Source organism: Elaeis guineensis, chromosome 6 (assembly GCF_000442705.2).
Source record: "Elaeis guineensis isolate ETL-2024a chromosome 6, EG11, whole genome shotgun sequence".
In the NCBI taxonomy this organism is placed as follows: domain Eukaryota; kingdom Viridiplantae; phylum Streptophyta; class Magnoliopsida; order Arecales; family Arecaceae; genus Elaeis; species Elaeis guineensis.
In genome coordinates this window covers 98,177,954-98,200,546 of record NC_025998.2, presented here as the reverse complement: position 1 = coordinate 98,200,546, position 22,593 = coordinate 98,177,954, and the positions used below count along the sequence as shown (strand labels likewise).

The window sequence follows — 22,593 nt, the reverse complement described above, 5'->3', positions numbered from 1 at the left end:
CTTTGGATAGGCTTTAAGCAACCACCAGCCATCTACTCCTTATGCTGCCCAAATTTTTTGATTTTATTATGATTTTCATAGTAAAAGAAGGAAAGGAGGTATGGTTAATTAGAGGAGAAGAATTTCTTCCTTTCTGGGTCCACAAAATCTGCAAAAGAAGGTAAGGTTTCAGCTGCCCAAATCAAGTTTTCCAAGAATTAGTTTCAATTCTTTCTCATGCAGAATTAGTTTGGACTCTGATTTTCTTCCATTTAATTCTTTCCAAGATAGCTCTTTGCCACCCAAAATTGGTTGCCATATCAGATCTTTGTGCCAAGAAACACTAAGAAGAATCTGGATGTATCGGGTGTTTCTTATTGTGTCCAACATTGTTACCAACTTCAACCTACTGTAGCCACCTCATCTGGAATCCAAATTTAATTCTGTAAATTATGTTCCTTTTTTGCTTCTCTCAAAATTCTGTAGGATCTAATCTTGCTCAATTTGGAGTCCTGTAGCTTGCCTTTTAGGGGTCCTCACACTAAAATATCCAGAATTTAGATTGGTTGACTAGATGGGAGAGATTAACTGCTTGATTTATTTCCTGCATCTCTAGTTTCTTTTCTGGCTGATGATGCCAAAAAGGATAAGGTGTGGGGTCCATTGATATCTTGATTTGGTTATTCTACTTTGAGGTGGACTCTGATTTTGATGTAAGACCTGATAACTCCGGATGACAAACCCTGCTGAATCGGACTCAACCAATTTCACTTAATTTGACCTTTAAAATATGGTTAAGCCCAATTAGGTGTGACCTGGCTCAATTACCTGCAATTGACATAAAACATATCAGGTTCTTACATTTATTTAGTTAATTATTATACCAATTTCATCAAAATTATTAAAAACTAATAATAATAATTACTATAAAAATGCAATACATCACTTTGCTTGAGCAACTACTCCAGTATTATCACAGTAAAGTGCTACTGGATTCTCAATCTCAGGAATGACATCCAACTCAATGGTGAACTTCTTCATCCAAATAGCTTCCTTGGCGGTTTCACTTGCAGCTATGTACTCTGCCTCAGTGGTTGAGTCAGCTACAGTCTGCTTCTTAAAATTTTTTCAACTTACTGCTCCACCATTTAGTGTAAAGATATACCCTAAAGTAGACTTGCTATTATCAGGATCTGATTGAAAACTAGAGTCAGAATAGCCTTCTAATTTTAGATCAAATCTTCCATATACCAGAAAAATATCTTTAGTCCTTCTCAAGTACTTTAGAATATTTTTTACTGCTTTCTAATGATCCTCACATGGATCAACCTGCCTAAGGTATAGGCAACATCAGGCCTAGTACATATCATAGCAGACATGATTGATCCTGCTACCAAAGCATAGGGAATAGAACTCATTCTATTTCTCTCTTCCGATATTTTAGGAGACATCCTTTTAGAGAGATGTATGCCTTGACTCATGAATAAGTAACCTCTTTTACTCCCATCTATACTGAACCTTTTTAGTACTAGATCTATGTACCTAAATTGGGACAAGCCTAACATCCTCTTAGATCAATCCTTATAGATCTTTATATCTAGTATGTAGGATGCTTCGTCCAAATTTTTTATAGAAAACTTACTTGATAGCCATATCTTGATCGATTATAACATTGGGATATCATTCTCAATGAGAAGTATGTCATCTACATATAAAATAAAGAAGACAATGGCACTTTCACTAACCTTCTTGTATACACAAGGTTCATCCATATTTTTGATAAAGCCAAACTCTTTGACTGTAACATCAAAGTGGATGTTCCAACTCTTCGAAGTCTGCTTTAATCCATAAATAGATTTCTTAAGCTTGCATACCTGATTTGTTCTTCCTTTTGAGACAAATCCTTCTGGTTGAGACATGTAAACCTCTTCCTCAAGATTACCATTAAGAAAGATGGTCTTCACATCCATTTGTCAAATTTCATAATCATAGTATGCTGCTATTGCACGCATAATTCGTATAGATTTGAGCATGGCAACAGGTGAGAATGTTTTATCATAATCAGTACCTTATTTTTGCCTAAAATTTTTAGCCATCAATCTGACTTTATAGGTTTCAATGTGGCCATCTGCTCCAATCTTTTTCTTATAGACCCATTTACATCCAATAGGGATTACACCCTCTAGTGCATCAATTAAAATCCACACTTGGTTGGAGTACATAGAGTCCATTTCGAATTTCATAGCCTCTAGCCATTTATCTAAGTCCCTACTCATGACAGCTTCTGTATAGATCAAAGATTCATCATTCTCAATGATGTGGGCTTCATTATTCTCAACAATGAACCCATACCTTAGAGGTGCATTTTGCACTCTATCTGATCTTCGGAGAGGAGGTGTATTTTGTGATTGTACCTCATTAATGGGTACTTTTGGTTGAGAATTATCTTGTGCTTCTATTTGTAAGTCTTGAACTTCTCCAAGTTTAACTTTCTTCTCACTGCCTCTTTCTAGAATAAACTCTTTTTCTATAAAAATGGCATGTTTACTGACAAACATCTTTTGTTCAGTAGGATGATAAAAGAGGTATCCTATACTCTCTTTAGGATAACCTACAAATAAGCATTTATCTGTCCTAGTACTCAGCTTATGTCCAAAATTTTTTTTAACATTAGCTGGACAACCCCATATCTTAAGATACTTAAGATTAGGCTTCTTTCCTCTCCATATCTCATATGAAGTGCTTGACACAGATTTCAAAGGTACTCTGTTCAAAATATAGACAGTAGTCTCTAGGGCATATCCCCAAAAAGAAATAGGCAAGTCTGTAAGGCACATCATGGACCGCACTATATCTAATAAAGTGCAATTCCTCTTTTCTGCTACACCATTTAGCTGTGGTGTATAAGGAGGGATCCACTCTGAGAGAATTTTTTTTTTTAAGATGATTTAGAAATTCATTGGATAAGTATTCTCCTTCTCGATCGGATCGAAGGATTTTAATATTTTTTCAATTTATTTTTCGACCATACTTTGATACTCTTTAAATTTATCAAAGGTTTTAGATTTGTATTTTATAAGATACACATATCCAAACCTAGATAAATCATCAGTGAACATAATAAAATAAAAGTATCCTCTTTTGGCTTAAGTTATCATAGGACTACATACATCAGTATGTACAAATCCTCATAACTCACTTGTCCTTTCTCCATGTCCACTAAATGAAGTTTTGATCATTTCACCCATATGACAGGATTCATAAGTTTCTAATAATACATAATCATAAGGATCAAAGAACTTTTTTTTGTATAACTTGTTAATTCTCGTCTCACTTATATGATCAAGTCGACAATATCAAAGTAAAATATTATTTATTTCTTCTCTCTTTCACTTTTTGCTTTCATCAATATGAAAAATATTCTCATTAGATAAAATCAGAAGACTATTATTAACAGCACCATAACAAAAAATTTTATTAGAAAAAGAAATTGAGCAACTATTACTCTTTCCATTTATTTCAAAATCTCGTTACAAAAGCAACGATACAGAAATAATATTTCTAATGATCTTAGGCATATAATAATAGTTTTCTAGTTCTAAGATCTTTTCAGAAAGTAACTTTAACATATATGTCCCTACAGCTTCTGCTTGGATGGACTCTCCTCTAGCATCATAGAGCTCGAAGTCATCCTTCTTCAATACTCTAATGTTCTGCAGCCCTTGCAAAGACTTGCATATATGAGAACCGTAGACAGTATCCAATATCCAAGAGTCTGAATTGGAAGAACTTAATAACAAAATTGTATATATCTCATACATACCTTTTGGTGCGTCGCTTGCACCAGCCTTTACAATTGCAAGATAAAACTTGCAATTTCTTTTCCAATATCCTGCCTTACCACAGTGAAAGCAAGTACCTTGTCTGGAGACTTTCTTCCCCTTCTTCTTCATCTTGCCACCCTTAGGGTTCAATGCTTTCTTTGAACCCTTATAGCCTGACTTCCTCTTAGAGATTTTATCCACAAGAAGAAGTGAAGCCTTTTCCTTTTTCATGTGGCTCTCAGCTATTTTAAGCACGTTTAACAGCTCAGGCAAAGAGGTATTCAGTTTGTTCATATGATAATTCATGACAAACTGAGCGAATGATTCAGGGAGAGATTGCAGGATCAAATCTTGACTTAATTCTCCATACATCACAAAATTCAATTAACCCAATCTAGTGATCAAATCAATGACCTACAGGATATGGTCTTGTACGGATGACCCCTCAGTCATTCTTGCATAGAATAACTACTTAGATATCTCATACTTAGCAGTCCTACTCTGTTCTCCATACAACTCTTTAAGATTGAGGAGTATGGATTAAGTATCCATACTCTCATGTTGCCTCTATAATTCATTGCTCATAGAGGCCAGTATGATGCATTTGACAGTTAAACTGTCATTCTTCCATATCCTATATGTATATACCTCCTCCTCAGTGGCTTCATCCCCAATCTCTTGTGGTTCAGGGATATCAAAAATATAAGAGAGCTTCTCCTGAGTGAGTACAATCTTTAAATTTCTCAACCAGTCTGCGTAATTGGGATCAATCAACTTGTTAAAATCTAAAATTCCTCCCAATGATAATGAAGATACCATTTGTAGAATTTAATCTACAATAAATAAAGAACATAAATAAGCAAACAACTCATGATAACTTATACAATTAAATAAGATCTTTAGATTTGATTGTGCCTCCCACTATTTTATCAAACATCATAACCCTTTACTATGATGAACGAGATATATTGTATATTTATTTTAGTGGGATTGAGATTCTAATTCTTCATAATGATCTTGTGGTAACACAACAAACCCTTATGAGTTCATAGGTAGGTAACTTTTTTCAATTACATCTCATGTAATTCTCAATTTTATCTTGATCTCTAAAATATTATTAGCCTTGTGGTAATACAATAAGCTATAATATTTTAGTTAAGTAAGACTCTTTATTTCAATACAGTCAAATTCGAATATTACTATCCTTATGGTAACACAACAAAGTAGTACATCCAAAATTATCGTAAGCATCTTTTATGCATCAGGATTATATTATATCAATCCTTATGACAAGCCTTGTGGTAACACAACAAGCTTGCCATAGTTCATGATGTCACATTAACTTAGTATGAAGGAAGGCCTCTAGTAGTGTTTTCAACATTAGAATTTTTCAATTTCAAGATCGCTTAACCAGATTGGCCAGGTAAGTAGGTGGGGGTCCCTCCGTTGCTTTTCTTAGATATCAATAAATTGATCAGATCAGTCAATGGAACCAATTAAATAATCATCCTTAGCACTTTTCTAGATACCAATTGATCAAGAATTAGTTAATCCATATGTCACGCCCCCGGTCCGAGATCGTGAGCAGGAGGTCGCGGCAACCACCGCATACTTATGAAGAACTCTCTCCATAAGCATGCAAGGTATCTCATCACGATATCAATACATCATAGCGGAATAAATTTAAATAATTATTATTCAACTTTAATTCAAGTAATTAAATCAAATATCTTACATCCAATAAAATTTTACTAAAAATAAAATAATAGATCTAAGTTCAATGAAGTTGACAATGCTAAATCTCGCCTCTAAAAGCTCTGTCCCAATATTTCTTCCCATGCTCGTAATTAATTATCTGAATCTGAAAAATAGAAAGAAAGGTAATGAGCTAGACAGCCCAGGAAGTAACAAATATCTCAACTAGATATTTCAGATATTATATAATTTTTAAGAATAATGCTGCAAATAAACATAAAAATATATTTCATGCTGATTTTATACAAATCCAATCTTTTCAAATATTCACATATAATATAATCATAAATTCGATTCGATTTAAAACACTCGTAACTCAACAGCCTCGACTATGACCAATGTTTAACCCCTATTGGCGAGATCCACGAATACCAGCGCACAACCCCCACTGGCAGGGTCCACAAACACCAGCGTATAACCCCCACTGGCAGAGTCCACTAAATACCAGTGCACAACCCCCACTAGCAAGGTCCACTGAGTACCAACATATAATCCTCATTGGCAGGGCCCACTGAAACATAGTTAGGTTGAGAGCATAAATCCGATCTGTATCAAAATACTTTTGTATCGTAATATATCATAATTTTTCACTGAATATGTGCATAATCGATGTACCATAATATTTCAAAAGTACTTTTCTTTCAAAATATAATTTCATAAATCATACATAATTTTAGAGAATAATTATTTATTTTCAGAATAAATTTAAAATATCTTGAGAAGATAATTCATTACTTACCTTTCATAGAGTGCTGCATGAATAGATCGACTAACTTCTAGGAGATTCTTCAGTACCTATTATCCAAAATTATATTTTTATATTAATTTTAATTCAAAATTAAATCTAAATAAATCCCAAATCAAAATCTCACTTAGAATCAGACTCTTCCCTAAATTCGATCAAAATCATCAAAATGAAGCCTTTCACTATGCTAATCTTAGAAGGATAACTTTAGAGAGAGAAATAATCTAGAGAGAGAAAATTTTAGAGAAAGAAAGTAGAGAGAGAAAGTCCAATTTTAGAGAGAAAAAATAAGGGTTCATACTGAAAGAAGAGAGAGAAGAGAGAAACTCTCTCTCATTTTTATTTTATTATTTATTTTTTTTTTCTTTTCCTTTTTCTTTTCTTTTTCTTTTTTCCTTTTTCCTTTTTTTTCTTTTCTTTTTTCTTTTTCCTTTTCTTTTTCTTTTTTTCTTCCTTCTTCTACTTCTTCCCGTGGCCTCCCCTGGGTGAAAAAAAAAATGAAACAGGAGACCGAATGGTCCCCTCATACAGTTGGTCGATCGATGATCGACCGGCACGGGAATGGCTGGCAGCCGAAGGAGAGCGCACTGCCATCCCAAGGGTCCCAAACCAGTGGCCGGCGACGACCACCGACGCCCGAAAATCAAAAAAAATCGAAACCTCTCCCATGACAAAATCTGGCGACTCCGATCACCGGTGAGCGTGCACACCGGCATGGAAAGGAAGAGAGAGAAAAGAGAAAGAGAACCACATGCTTACCTCGAGCTCCGGCGACCTCTCCGGTGAGGAATTGCGACGGGCATGGTGACAGTTTCTGCGAGCGATTTCCGACGATCTTCGCCGTTTCACTCCAGAATTCTTTGGTAGGAAGAAGGGAGAAGGGTCTCCCCTTTAAATAGAACCGGAGGAGAGGAGTTTGACTCCTCTCCGATGAGGTTTCCGACTCCGATTAGGAGCCGGTCGGGAGAAGAAGACTCCCTACGGGAGTCTTCTTCATTTTTTTTTTTTTTTTGGGCTGGGTTTAAGGCCCAATGGGCCGGATGTTACACCATAGTTGTTATCACAACCACTTAATATAATTTTATGAAGGCTTCATTGATCTCATGCACATTCCAATTTCATAATGCCAATGCACACTAATATATATATCAGCATTAAATATTTTCTATGTGTCAGTGTGACATATGAACATTCATCATCCTAGGATAACCTCACAACATAACTCGATTATGCTAGGACAACCTGATTTCAGAATGATGAAGTGATGGATCAGATATGCAACAATTCATATTATCATATGAAAGCATAATTCATAGTATAATTAATTTTATAACATAAATCATAATATGCATAATATAAATATTGTCTATATATGATTGAACCAAATAAGGCGAGCTCGGATACCACTATAAGATTTTAGAGAGAACATGCACAGCAAAAGCATAATGAATTTTAAAAATTTAAACTAAAAAATTTTAAATATTAAACCCTTAAACCAGCACCTCCTTAATGGTTAACAATCATATAAAATATTTTCATAACAAAATTCAAGGTATAGAAGAATACCTACAATGCTTATTCCAAAAATTTTGACAGAATCTCCACTAGGCGCCTAAGTGTTCACCCTCCAACGGTGATCCACACAGGCTTTGACCAAGACACCAACTCCTTAGGATGATTCTTTCTCTAAAAGTCTCACTCTAAAAATTTCTTTGGGCAGCATAACCTCAGGATCTTCTTCCTCTCCTCCTAGCCTTCCAATCTCTACCTTTCTTGTCTCCTTATCTTCCTTATATCTCTTCCTAGGCCCTTATTCTAAAAACGGATTTGTCTTTACTATTTTAGGACTTGTCCTGACAAGAAAAGGAAGAAAATAATTGGACAAGAGAGGAAACTTGTGTAAGAAAGAAGAGATTAGGATTTTTTGAATGAATCTGAACTCCAGTGCGCGTCCCCTTTTATATTTGAAGATCGGATGCTTATCCAATCATCTTGCACCCTTTCAATCAATTTCTCATGCCTATTTTCACATCGTTCCACCCTTCACATGTTGGTCCAAGTCTGATCTCTTACGTGGAAGCATCAGAATTAATTTCAAGAGTCGCTTCAAACAGAAGGACTCTTCAGAAAAAATTCTGCGGTGTTTCTCCGAAAGGTCGCACAACTTTTTTAGTGGGCGCCTCACTTCTCCACCTTTGATCAGTACACAAAGCCATCCAATGGTCCACAAGGGAGGTGGTAATTAAAAGTAGGCATGGAAAAGAATTGGAGATGAATTGGCATGAATAAATTTTAAGAGACCTTAACCACTTGGACTCTTGGTCCAAGAGGCGCCAATCTTGATAGGGGTGACTAGGGTTTGGATAAGATCAAGTCTAACTTGATCAAATTCCATCCATTCAATCAAAACTCTGAAGCCAACTTAAAAAAAAAAAAGCCATGCCCCATATGAATTTCAACATGAAACATTAAAAGATAGGCTAGGAAAGGGGCGTCCCATGGGCGTCCCATCTCATGGGACACCAATCTAAATTTTGTACTACCAACAAAATTTTCCACACAATAAAAAATTATTTTGTAAACATGGAAGCCTGATTTTATGCACCAACAAACTTGACTCAATTAGCTAAGGGTTAACTTAATTTGAAACCAAAATTGGTTTGAGTTTAATTAGATTTAATTAGCCCAATCTGGAACCAAATTTGAACCTAATTTGAAATAAGGACCTAAGATTTGCAACATGTGCTAGCATGTCTATCTTGCGAATATGATCTAATCTAATTAGACTACTGATCAATTCTCTTTATGTGTGACATATTGGATTCCACATCTAACCAGCAGTGGGTCCAAATGCAAGTTAATCTGATTTGATTAGAATTTAATCCAATCGATTTAGGTCCAATCGAGCTAATCTGATTTCAGCAATTAAAACCCTTCCTAATTGATGATCGAATTAAACTCTTTAATTTAATTAAATCTACAAGATAAAATTGACATCTAGTAATGTATCATGTCTACTTGAAAGATATAAAATTTTGATAGAAATATCAAAAATATCCTTCAGTAGAAAGTTACCGTACAACACGATCCTGCGATCAACCTGCATTCTGAATATGATTCTGGTTATGGAATGATGTCAAAGTCAATATCATATTCATATTTCTCTTAATCTTTAATGATAATTCAATTAATGAAATATTAGAAACTTTTTTTAATTTTTATTTTGCTTTGATCAAAGACTCCCTGATTCATCAGTCAATTAGAGTAAGTAGGATGCGATCTCCTTTTACCAGGAGTGATCGATTCCACATTGACCTACTTATAATTTTCATACACATTCCATCATATTCAGAATATCCTGTATATGACTAAGTCATGAATGAGTAGCGGTTTCACATCATACACGAATATCTCAAGAAAAAGTTTATCGAGGTGCAGAGAGTCGACTCCATGCTAAACATGGTGAATTCGCTGATCAAGCCTCTCAGCCAGCAGAAAATCAAAGCTCACCTTGAGAAGATGGGTCTTAGGTATCTGGCCAATTGGTTTTAGATTAAGTGGGAGTTTGTTAGATTTATGCCCTAAAAGTCAATTGTTGGCTGACACACTATGTAATTTCAGAGCTTAAACTTATACTTGTAATATTTTTTTATCAATAAAGAATTTTTTCATTCCAATCATATTTATGTGTCTATGATTTATCTTAGAAATTAACAAAGATAATTTTTGTATATTCTTAAAGTGTTAAAAATTTGAGACATACATTAATTGATGATTAATTTTTAAATGCTCTCGATCAAAGGATCATCACGAAAGATAGTGATCAATTCATTCGAGATCGGTGCACGGTTCACCTCTTTTAGAGGTAAATAAGCCTCGGGTCAGCAGTGTAGGGATACTGGAGTGAGGATGTGGGTAGTTGTTAGAGAACAACTTGTACTGAGCGTGATCAACATGAGAAACCATATGGATGTCTACTCACTCGTCAGTGGTCTTCTCAGATGCTGCAGTGGTGTGAGTGATCCTTTGACCTATGGTGTCATTGACTATTCATAGCAAGGCTACTAAGTTTGACTGCATATTCTCTTGATCCCTAGTCATTCAGATCCTTACTGTGTATGTTGGTTTCAGTAGGTTCAGGATTGCAGTTTAGAATAGGATGCACCTAGATGGAATCTATCGATCTTGGTAGAAAAGGAGAAATCCTATGCAATTTGCGAGACTGAGTTCAGAAAGTCTCTGACCAAAGCAAGTGTGAATACTGAAAAAGAGTTTTTACAGGATTCACAAATAAATTCGAATCGAGTCAATCTAGCATATGACTAACAATAGGATCTGATGAGTTCTTTATAACCTCTATCAAATCAGAACTCATCGAATCATACGATAACTACACCAAGAAGTTCAAACTTTCATTCTACTGGATTGTCACTGTTAGATGTGTGCCCTAGATGCCATATTGGCTGATACATTTCTGTACAAATCTAAAGATAAATTTGTAATTTTGACTATAAATCAATAAATGGGTTATTCTTCTATCACATTGTGTACATTGTGTCTGCGATACATCCTTTGAGTTAGTAGAAATGTCAATTCATATTTTCAATAGTTAAAAATTTAAGGCATGAATTTACATAACTAACTCATAAATAGCTCCTGACCATAGGATCATCACGAGGATGGTGATCGATCCGGAAGGTTGGTGTACGATCGCTTCCTTAAGATAAATGTGTCTTGAGTCTATGGTGTGGAGACATCGGAGTGAGAGTACAGATATTCATTGAGAATGAGAGTACTGAGCGTGACTATATCGAGCAGTCATAAGAAAGTCTACCTTCTCGTCGATGACTAGCTCGATGCTGCAGTTGTGTGTCTAGTTCTTTGATCTGAGGTGCATCGACAGTTCACCTTGAGTGTGTTATAGTTTGACTACACCATAACTCGATCTCCTAACCATTCGAAACCCTGAGGTGTATGTTGGCTGTAGCATATTCATTGTAGGAACTAGGTCACACCAAGATGGGATCTATCAACCTTAGTAGATGAGAGGAGTAGTCCTATGATGATCGAAAGATCGAGTCCTTAAGCTCATGGCTATGGCAGAGTGAAATAATGGAAAAGAGTTTTTCATTGGGGTTTCACATCAGACTCGGATCGATCGATTGATTCATATGACTGATGTTGGATTTGATAAGTTCACCTTAACCCTAATTCAGTCGGGACTCATGATAGAGGAACTCAATCACATAGGTAGCTGCATCGAGAGGTTCATCTTTAGTTCTAATGGGTTGCCACCACATACTGCTAGATGTCACTGGTGGATTTTGGGAGCAATTAGAATGATCTTGATGATCGATCATTCTGATTGTCTGAATCAGAAGAGTTCTGGTCCATCGAAAGGAATTTCGATGATGTCGATGATGAGATCACGACATGTCTCATTATCATACAAAATTGAACCTAATTGGGTCACACAAATAAGGGTTGGGGTCTAGATGTCATCAATTGGGCTAACCCAATTGATTTGGATAAGATCCAATTAGGTTCAAGAAAATCATGCTAGCACACTATTGAGCCTAACTTTCTCCTCGTGTAATCTTTTCTGTCTCTACTGAGCCAAATGTGACTTGACTCATCCAGATAACCTTGAGAAGATTTCTCTCAGAAAAGGCTTATCTTAATTCATGAGATGAATTTAAGACAAGCACCTGCTAATTCCTGTCACCTGTCAATTTCATTTTAGGACATCTGTCAAATATTGACATATGGGTCTTAAACTGAAGAGAGCTCATTGGAAAATTTTTGTAGAGTGTCCATATGCCAAAACCACATTGAATTGGGTGCTATAATCAGATTATGGTGTGAGCCCAATTGGATTAAAGTGGGCACCCCAAATGGATAAGGATGAAGAGTCCTGATTAACATGGACTCTTTGGCGCCAACCCTTGCTTGTGCTTATCCAAAGTTGGTGCCAACATAGGAGAGAGAGTGGAGATTCTTATCTGATGTGATCAGATGATATCACTCTACCAATTAAAATTTTTTCAGAATTAATTGAAATTTTTTGATTGGTCGAATGATGTGGCACTGCGCAGTGCAGCAGGGTCTATATAAACCCTGCCTGCGCCTAGGGTTTTAAGTTTATGTGAAAAACCATCAAAGCTGCCGCCCCCTCCCTTCTTCTCCACATCCTCTCTGCTCTCCTATCTCCCCTCTTCACGTCCAAGGAGTTGGACCTTCATCTGGTGCAAGGAAAAAGCATGGTGATGCCTGGAACAGAAGGCTGCAGGACATCTTCGACAGGCTGCTGCTCCAACTTCAGAAGGAGTTCTGAAGTACTTCCAAATCAGATAGAGATCTGATTTTTGAGCATAGATTCGCGAGGAGAAGACATTCCAGGTCTTACCCAGGTGGATACCGGTTGAGGCCAGATGCTTGCATGGCTACATCAGAACCTCGGGCTGTGTAGAGATCATCTACGGGGTAATCAGATTACCTTTAAGGTATGTCTATACTTCTCATACTTTTAGATTTAATTTTAGATTTTAAATATCAGATAATAAAATTAGATCTAACATACATTAGATCTGAAATAACGTAGGATAAAAATTTTTAAATTATTCTACCTCAGATTTGATGAAATCTGGAAGATCCTACAAAGGAAAAAGACGATTTTTCCTTCAACTGATATCAGAGCCAGGTTGATGGCTCAGTTTTAGATCTAATTTAGATCTGATTTTAATTTTAATTTATCTGATATTAAAAAATTTTACATGTCACATCAGATATGATAGGATCTGAAATCAAAATATTTAAAATTAAATCTAATAAGATCTAACATGCATGAGATGCATGACTAGACTAGGATTAGTTGAATCCATGAATAGTCTTGTAAGTTTATGTTTTAATGTGATTAAAATATGAATTAGATCTAATTTATTTTTTATTTATCTGATATTATAAATATTATAATCAGATCAAAAAATAAAAAATAAAATTTTAATTATTTCATAAAATTGATCTGTTGCATGCCTAGACTAGTTGTAAAATTGTTCTAGTAACTTGTCTAGAATAGTTTTTATTTTGAATAGTTCAATTTAAATTCTATTTTTTAGATATTACATGTAATGTATTAAATCTGAAAGCATGTTAATTAGATCGATTTTTAATACATAAGATGTATGCAAAGCATGTATTAGTTAGATCTTAAATTGTATATGAGATATGTAAATTTAGATCTAACTAGTTTTGTAATTAAATTTATATTTCTGATTAAGGTGTTCCTCATGGCCGTCCGGTCATAAGAACGAAGTAGGATTTTAAGATTGTTGCCCAGCTATGCAACCCAAGAGGAGGGGTGAATTGGATTTTTAAAAATTTTAAGCTTCACTTATGACTTGTGAGAAGTGTTTGACAAAGCTAAATAAATAGGGAGAGTAGAATTAATTCAAGGCTAATAGCAAGAGCAAGAATGCAAGAGAGTAATGAAGAGATAAAGAAGAGCAATTAGACACACATCAAACAAAAGGATTTATAGTGGTTCGGTGCCAACCTTGCACCTACATCCACTCCCCAAGCTCCTACTTGGGAATTCCAATCCACTAATCTTGTATTCAACCCGAATACAAACGTCGGAAACTCCGACTCTAGCTATCCCAAGGTAGACCACTTGTTTCTCGGGTACAAGCCAACCCTATACACTCCGAGTCAAGGTTCGGATCAACCTTCCCTTGTTTTGGAACCCCTCCAAAACAAAACCAATCACTCAAACTGAGTATAACAATTTATAGCACAATTAAGCACAAAGAAAAGCTCCTTCAATGAGCGAATATAACTTTAAATACACTTTACTTAAAAGAAGAAGATCCTTTTTGGATTTCCTCAAGGTGGATGAAGACTTGAAAGTGCTCTTGAGGAGTTGGTGAGCTTGGATTGAAGGCTTCTTGAAAGATTTGAATGAGCACTTGCTTAGGGCTGAAACGTTGGCTTGAAATCTCTTTTTCAAAATCTCTCTCTTTGAATCCTCTCTTTTTCTTCTTTTTGTTCTTCTTTTGTTCTCCTTTTTCTTGTTTTTGATTTTCACGTTTTTGTCCCTTTTATAGCTTTAAAAAATAGTGGTAAACTTTCTAGGCTGAAAAAGAGCCGTTAGACTGTATTAAAAGAGCATTAAGAGCATTTAAAACGGGTTAAAAATTAGCCGTTGCGAAAAAATCTCGTCACAGGGGTCGACTCATGAGTCGACTCATGTCTGGGGGTCGACTCATGGGTCGACCTCTGTGAAAAAATGTCACAGAAGAGAACGGGATCCATGGTTCTGTAAAACTGACAAAAAGACCCGCAGAGGTCGACTCATGAGTCGACTCATGCCTTGGGGGTCGACTCATTGAGTCGACTCACAGGGAGTGCCAAGACAGTGTCGGTCAGGAATTTCAGCGTGTCAGTCATCTCATGAGCCATGAGTCGACTCATGAGTCGACTCATGATTTTCAATCATGCATATCTTTCAATATACAAGTTCAAAATCAATAAAATTTTCACCATTGGATCACAAATCTTTTGTTCTATCATTTGATACTATCAAATCAGGATTTTGGTAAAATTATAATTTTGCCCCTGAGGAGCAATAAGGTTTTTTCAAGTGAGAAAACATTGGTACCCCTTCAACTGCTTTGTAATCATCAAAATCAATCTAAGGAGCAATAAAGATCCTCTCTTTCCATTCAATGGAGTGTTCTTATGACGTGTAGGGATGCTACGCGTTCATCCTTAATCAGAAATCAAAATTTACTTTTTTGTAAAACTCTAGATTCTGAAATCCTAAGATTTATTTTACATGCTTTGTTTATGAACCCAAACTTAATTAATAAATTAAGTTTATGAAATCAATTTGGTCTAAAATTGAAATTTTCAGATCTAAGACATTTTCATAAATTGAGTTCGAACTTGGGTAGCTCAATTAGGTCTAGCGGTTGATCAAACCGAATCAAGAGTTGGCTAGGTGGAATCATAAAAGCTAATAATTGACCAGCCTAATAGGATTAAGTCTGGATCAAGATCGAATCACATTTAGATGTGACTCGATCAAGTTAAGACCTAATTTGGCTCAGTGGTTAGAGTCTGGATTGTAGGCTAATCCAATTAGTTCTAGTTCGATAATTTGGTGTCTAAGGTAAGTTGGGCAGATTCGATCGACTGATTTTTAATTGGGAGCTACTCGACTCGAATGCGTTCTTATCGAGTTAATGGCATATCCCTTCCACCGGTCTCACTTACCTGACCATATGTGTCGACCCAGTTCTGATTTGAGGTGGCTAATAATTCGAGCTGACTCATGCCACTAGGTTAGTCATAATTGTTATGACTATGTCAAATCAAGTTTAATGAGACCTAAATCAAATCTTCCTAAGAAAATATTAAGTCTAGGTCTTCCACCATTGTGGATGTGCGGACCCTTTTCGGGGTTGATTGTTCTCGGCTGGTTACAGTGGCTCAGTTGCATTAGAAAGATGCAACCATATTCATTAGGCATTGGATGCTACAAATTAGAGGATGGGTTGGGCTCAATATTTCGGATACGGTGAGGGACCCAATCAGAAATCTAGTTCGTGCAAATGGTGGGTCTGACTTAACTAAGGATTAAAGCAATATTCCGAACACGATGAGCTTCATGAATTAGAGACCAAATTTTGGGTGCACCATGATTAGAGAATCATTGGACAAGAGTTATCCACTCATCGGTTGACCCATCACCAATAACTGTTAGGTGAGGTGATGAGCCAATTGGTGAGACCGCACCACCCACTAGAAATCACTGATCACGGAGATTTTCACATCTCTACCAAGGGAGTGTAGGGATCTGAGAAAATAGTAGGAGCCTAATTTATTTAAAAATGAAACCCCTAAATAAATTGATTAAGTCTAATTACAAAATCTAACTAAAAACTTTCAACTCTCTACAGGAAACATGTCTACCTCCAAACCCCTGACCAAAATACTAGACACCCACAGATTGACTGGACCCAATTTCAAAGACTGGTTAAGAAACTACAGAATTGTTCTGGGTTTCAAAAAATTGACTCATGTCTTGGACCAGGACCCACCCGCCAGCCAGCATGTCTGACTGCTGAACAAAGAGCGTTTCTGAAAAAGTGGACGGATGATGATAACAAAGCAAGGTACTATATGTTGGGTGCAATGTCTGATGACTTGCAATGCCAGCATGAGAATATTTTGACTACCCACCAAATGTTGACTCACCTACAAGAGTTATTTGGTGCATAAAGTCGCACAGCCAAGTATCAAGTCTGTCAAAGACTTTTTAAGGCCAAGATGCGTGATGGGCAGTCAATCCAAGATCATTGTTTGACAATAATCTAGGACCTTGAGGAGCTTGAGAAGCTCGGTATCATCTTAGACAAAAATTTTCAGATCGATGTGATCCTTCAGTCCTTATCCGATGCATATGGTCAGTTCATCATGAACTTCCATATGTATAAGATGTAATGTACCTTGGCCGAGTTAATGAACATGCTGGTTATGACTAAGCTTTCTATGAAGGGTTTAAAAGGCTCAGTTCTCATTGTGGAGCGGACTTCTTCTAAGAAAAAGTCTTTTGGAAAGAAAAAGAAGTCTGCGAAGAAGCAGAAGATGGATGGCAAGAAAAAGAAGACAGAATCGAAAAAGAAGACTGCTGATAAGGGAAAATGTTTCCACTGCCAATCAGACAGCCATTGGAAGTGGAACTGTCCTCAGTACCTAGCCACCCTGAAGAACAAGAAGGATGGTCCTTCTGGAGGTATGCTCGTTATAGAATCTAACCTTACGGTTTCTTCTACATCCAGTTGGGTGCTTGACTCTGATTTTAGTGCTCATTTGTGCACTTCTATGCAGGGTCTTAAGGAGAGCAGGAGGCTGAGGGATGGGGAGATGATCCTACACATCGGGAACGGAGCAAGAGTTGCTGCTGTGGCCGTGGAAAGCTATCATCTACGATTATCGTTAGGATTAGATTTATTTCTTAGAGACTGTTATTATGTGCCTGCAGCAAGTAGGAATTTGATTTCTGTTTCATGTTTAGCACAAGAAAGCTATGTGATTAGCTTTCATAAGGACCATTGTAACATATTTTATGAAAATAATAAAGTTGCAGATGGTTTTCTTATTAACGGTCTCTATCAGCTACATATTGATGTATCTGTATTTAATATCGAGTAAAATATGAATGCCATAGGAATTAAAAAGCCTAGAGATAGTCTAAATGATAGGTATCTGTGGCACCTAAGGCTAGGTCATATAGTGGAAGACAGGGTTAACAAATTGGAGAAATCCGGGCTATTGAGTCCGTTGACTTTCGAGTCATATCTAGTTTGTGAATCATGCCTTCAAGGCAAAATGACCAACCTTCCTTTTGTGGGACATAGAAAAAGGACCACAGACCTACTTGCCCTAGTACATACGGATGTGTGCGGTCCATTTGATGTGCCGGCTAGAGGCAACTACGTCTACTTCATTACCTTTACCGATGATATGTCTAGGTACGGATATGTGTTTCTAATGAAACACAAGTCTAAAGCCTTTGAAATGTTCAAAGAATTCAGACATGAAGTAGAAAAACAAATAGAAAAGCCCATTAAGGTTCTTCGATCAGATTGAGGAAGCAAATACCTTAGTCAGAAATTCCTAGACTATCTTAAGGACAATGGCATAGTCTCTCAATGGACTCCACCTGGAATGCCTCAACTCAACGGGATTTTAAAATGGAGAAATCGGACCCTATTAGATATGGTTCATTCCATGATGAGCTTCATGGACCTCCCTGAATTTCTTTGGGGACGTTGTCTCATGACAGCAATTTATGTATTGAATAGGGTTCTCTCTAAAATCGTTCCTACCACACCGTATGAGATATGGCATAGAAAGAAGCCAAGTCTGAATCATCTCAGAATTTGGGGTTGTCCGGCTCATGTCAAGAGACAGCAGACGGACAAGTTAGAGTTCAGGTCTTTTAGAGCTCGATTCATATGATATCCTAAAGAGTCATTAGGATACTATTTTTATATTTCGGAAGACCACAATGTGATTGTGAGTCGAAATGCTATTTTTCTTGAAAAACAGTTTATTCAAGATGGTGGCATCGGAAGAATAATTAAGCTCAAGGAGAATGTCTCCCAAGAGCAACGAGCTAAAGAACCTGAGGAACCAAATCAATCAGAACCAGTCCTAACATAACCTCTTCCACCTCGTAGATCGACTATGATTTTTCATCCTCCTGAAAGGTACTTAGGTACCATACAAGAGGATGTAGAAGAAATGTTCCTCATGGAAAATGGAGTTCATAGTGATGATCCCAAGACCTATGACGAGGCGATATCAGATATCGACTCTGAGAAATAGTTAGAGGCAATGAGATCAGAAATTAACTCGATGTACTCAAACCAAGTCTGGATCTTGGTAGATCCATCTGAAGGTATTGTACCTATTGGGTGTAAATGGATCTTCAAGAGAAAGATAGGTGCAGATAGGAATGTGGAGACATTCAAGGCTAGATTCGTAGCGAAAGATTATAGTCAGCGCGAAGGCATTGACTATCAAGATACCTTCTCATCCGTAGTCATGCTAAAATCTATCCGCACATTGCTTGCTGTTGCAGCCTATTTCGATTATGAAATATGACAGATGGATGTGAAAACGGCATTCTTAAATGGATATCTTGAGAAAGATATCTATATGGAACAGCCGCTTGGTTTCACATCCAGTGATGATGATCACAGGATCTGCAAGCTATAAAGGTCCATTTATGGACTTGAGCAAGCATCTCGGAGCTGGAATACTCATTTCAATCATGTGATCAAAACGTTTGATTTCATCAAAAACGAGGAGGAACCATGTGTGTTCAAAAAGGTCAGTGGGAGCACAGTTGTCTTCTTCGTATTGTACGTAGATGACATCTTCCTAATTGGGAATGACATTCCCATGTTGACGTTAGTCAAAATATGGTTGTCTAAGGAGTTTTCTATGAAAGATCTAGGAGAGGCATTCTTTATACTGGGTATTATGGTCTATAGAGATAGACCAAATAGGATGCTCGGACTTTCACAGAAGATGTACATAGAGGAGGTGCTAAAAAGGTTTAGCATGAAAAACTCTAAAAGAGGTTTAGTACCTTTTAGACATGGCATTCATCTCTCCAAGAAGATGTGCCCTAGCACACCTGAGGAGATTGAACGCATGAGCAAAATCCCTTATGCTTCGGCAATAGGGAACCTCATGTATGCCATGCTATGTACATGACCTAATATAGCCCATGCTGTGAGTGTCACAAGTAGATATCAGTCGAATCCAAGTGAAGAGCACTGGACTTCTGTGAAATGTATCCTTCAGTACTTGAGAAGGACTAAGGATATGTTTCTAGTCTTTGGGAATGGAGAACTCCAGATTCAGGGATATACAGACTCAGATTTTATGTCTGATATAGATGATCGAAAGTCGACATCTGGAAGTCTGTTCATTTGCAATGGTGGTGCAGTTAGCTGAAAAAATTTCAAGCAGACGGTGATTGCTGATTCCATCATGGAGGCAGAGTATATTGCTGCATCGAAAGCTGTGAAAGAGAAATTCTGGTACAAGAAGTTTGCCGTGGAACTTGGAGTGATGTCATCGGATGCCATCCCTCTTTACTGCAACAATAATGGCGCCATAACCCTAGCTAAGGAGCCAAGGTCTCACCAGAAGTCCAAGCACATCGAGTGGAGATTCCATCTGTTCCGTGATTACCTCAAAAAGGGTTATGTCGAGGTTAAGAGAGTCGACTCCACAGACAATGTGGCAGACCCACTGACAAAGCCATTGGGCCAGCAAAAGATCGAAGCCCACCTTGAGAAGATGGGACTTAGATATGTAGCCAATTGACATTAAGTCAAGTGGGAGTTTGTTAGATGTGTGCCCTAGATGCCAGATTAGCTGACACATTCCTATACAAATCTAAGGATAAATTTGTAATTTTGACTATAAATCAATAAATGGGTTATTCTTCTATCACATTGTGTACATTGTGTCTGTGATACATCCTTTGAGTTAGTAGGAATGTCAATTCATATTTTTAAGAGTTGAAAATTTAAGGTATGAATTTACATAACTAACTCATAAACAGCTCCTGACCATAGGATCATCATGAGGATGGTGATCGATCCGGAAGGTTGGTGTACGATCGCTTTCTTAGGATGGATGTATCTTGAGACTACGGTGTGGAGACACCGAAGTGAGAGTACAAGTATTCATTGAGAACGAGAGTATTGAGCATGACCATATCGAGCAGTCATAAGGAAGTCTACCTTCTCGTCGATGACTAGCTCGATGCTGCAGTTGTGTGTCTAGTTCTTTGACCTGAGGTGCATCGACAGTTCATCTTGAGTATGTTATAGTTTGACTATACCGTAACTCGGTCTCCTAGCCATTCGGAATCCTGAGGTGTATGTTGGCTGTAGCATATTCATTGTAGGAACTAGGTCGCACCAAGATGGGATCTATCAACCTCGGTAGATGAGAGGAGTAGTCCTATGATGATCGAAAGATCGAGTCCTTAAGCCCATGGCCATGGCAGAGTAAAATAATGAAAAAGAGTTTTCCATTGAGATTTCATATCGGATTCGGATCGATCGATTGATTCATATGACTGATATTGGGTTTGATGAGTTCACCTTAACCCTAATTCAGTCGGGACTCATAATAGAGGAACTCAATCATACAGGTAGCTGCATCGAGAGGTTAGTCTTCAGTTCTGATAGATTGCCACCACATACTGCTAGATATCACTGGTGAATTTTGGGAGCAATTAGAATAATCTTGATGATCGATCATTCTAATTGTCTGAATCAGAAGAGTTCTGATCCATCGGAAGGAGTTTCGATGATGTCGATGATGAGATCACGACATGTCTCATTACCATACGAAATTGAACCTAATTGGATCACACAAACAAGGGTTAGGATCTGAATGTCATCAATTGGGCTAACCCAATTGATTTGGATAAGATCCAATTAGGTTCAAGGAAATCGTGCTAGCACACGATTAAGCCTAACTTTTTCCTCGTGTAATCTTTTCTGTCTCTACTGAGCCAAATGTGATTTGACTCATCCAGAGAACCTTGAAAAGATTTCTCTCAGTCTAAATGTAGCTTATCTAGCTCAGAAAAGGCTTGTCTTAATTCATGAGATGAATTTAAGACAAACACCTGCTAATTCCTATCACCTGCCAATTTCATTTTAGGACTCCTGTCAAATGTTGACATATGGGTCTTAAATTGAAGAGAGTTCATTGGAGGATTTTTGTGGAGTGTCCACATGCTAAAACCACATTGAATTGGGCACCATAATCAGATTATGGTGTGAGCTCAATTGGATTAAAGTGGGCGCCCCAAATAGATAAGGATGAAGAGTCCTGATTAACATGGACTCTTTGGCGCCAACCCTTGCTTGTGCTTATCCAAAGTTAGTGCCAACATAGGAGAGAGGGTAGGGTTTCTTATCTGATGTGATCAGATGACATCACTCCACCAATCAGAATTTTTTCAGAATTAATTAAAATTTTCTGATTGGTCGAATGATGGGGCACTGTGCAGCGCAGCAGGATCTATATAAACCCTGCCTGCGCCTAGGGTTTTAAGTTTGTGTGAAAACCATCAAAGCTACCGCCCCCTCCCTTCTTCTCTATGTCCTCCCTGATCTCCTATCTCTTCTCTTCACGTCCAAGGAGTTGGACCTTCATCTGGTGCAAGGAAAAGGCGTGGTGACGCCTGGAACAGAAGGCTGCAGGACATCTTCGACAGGCTGCTGCTCCAACTTCAGAAGGAGTTCTGAAGCACTTCCAAATCAGATAGAGATCTGATTTTTGGAGCGTAGATTCACGAGGAGAAGATGTTCCAGGTCCTACCCGAGTGGATACCGGTAGAGGCCAGAAGCTTGCGTGGCTACATCAGAACCTCGGGCTGTGTAGAGATCATCTACAAGATAATCAGATTATCTTTGAGGTATGTCTATACTTCTCATACTTTTAGATTTAATTTTAGATTTTAAATATCAGATAATAAAATTAGATCTAACATATATTAGATCTGAAATAGCATAGGATAAAAATTTTTAAATTATTCCACCCCAGATTTGATGAAATCTGAAAGATCCCACAAAGGAAAAAGGCGATTTTTTCTTCAGTCACTATATATTATTAGGTGTCACTGGTTGATTATGGGACTCATCGGGTATCATCTTGACGATCAATGACCCTCGAAGGATAAAA

General features: G+C 37.2%; 1 protein-coding gene across 2 annotated transcripts in view; it reads right to left on the bottom strand.

Annotated features, from left to right (window-relative positions):
- Positions 1-22,593, bottom strand: part of LOC105034816 (uncharacterized) — a 66,830-nt gene that overhangs the window by 5,494 nt on the left and 38,743 nt on the right. Inside the window, exon 3 of one of the 2 annotated variants that reach the window (XM_073259592.1) lies at positions 5,584-5,664. The exons of the other annotated variant lie outside the window; for it this stretch is intronic. Within the exon in view, the coding sequence (XP_073115693.1) occupies positions 5,599-5,664 (66 nt within the window). The 3' untranslated portion in view covers positions 5,584-5,598. Of the gene's footprint in view, positions 1-5,583; positions 5,665-22,593 lie in introns of those variants that run through there. 2 annotated transcript variants of the gene reach the window in all.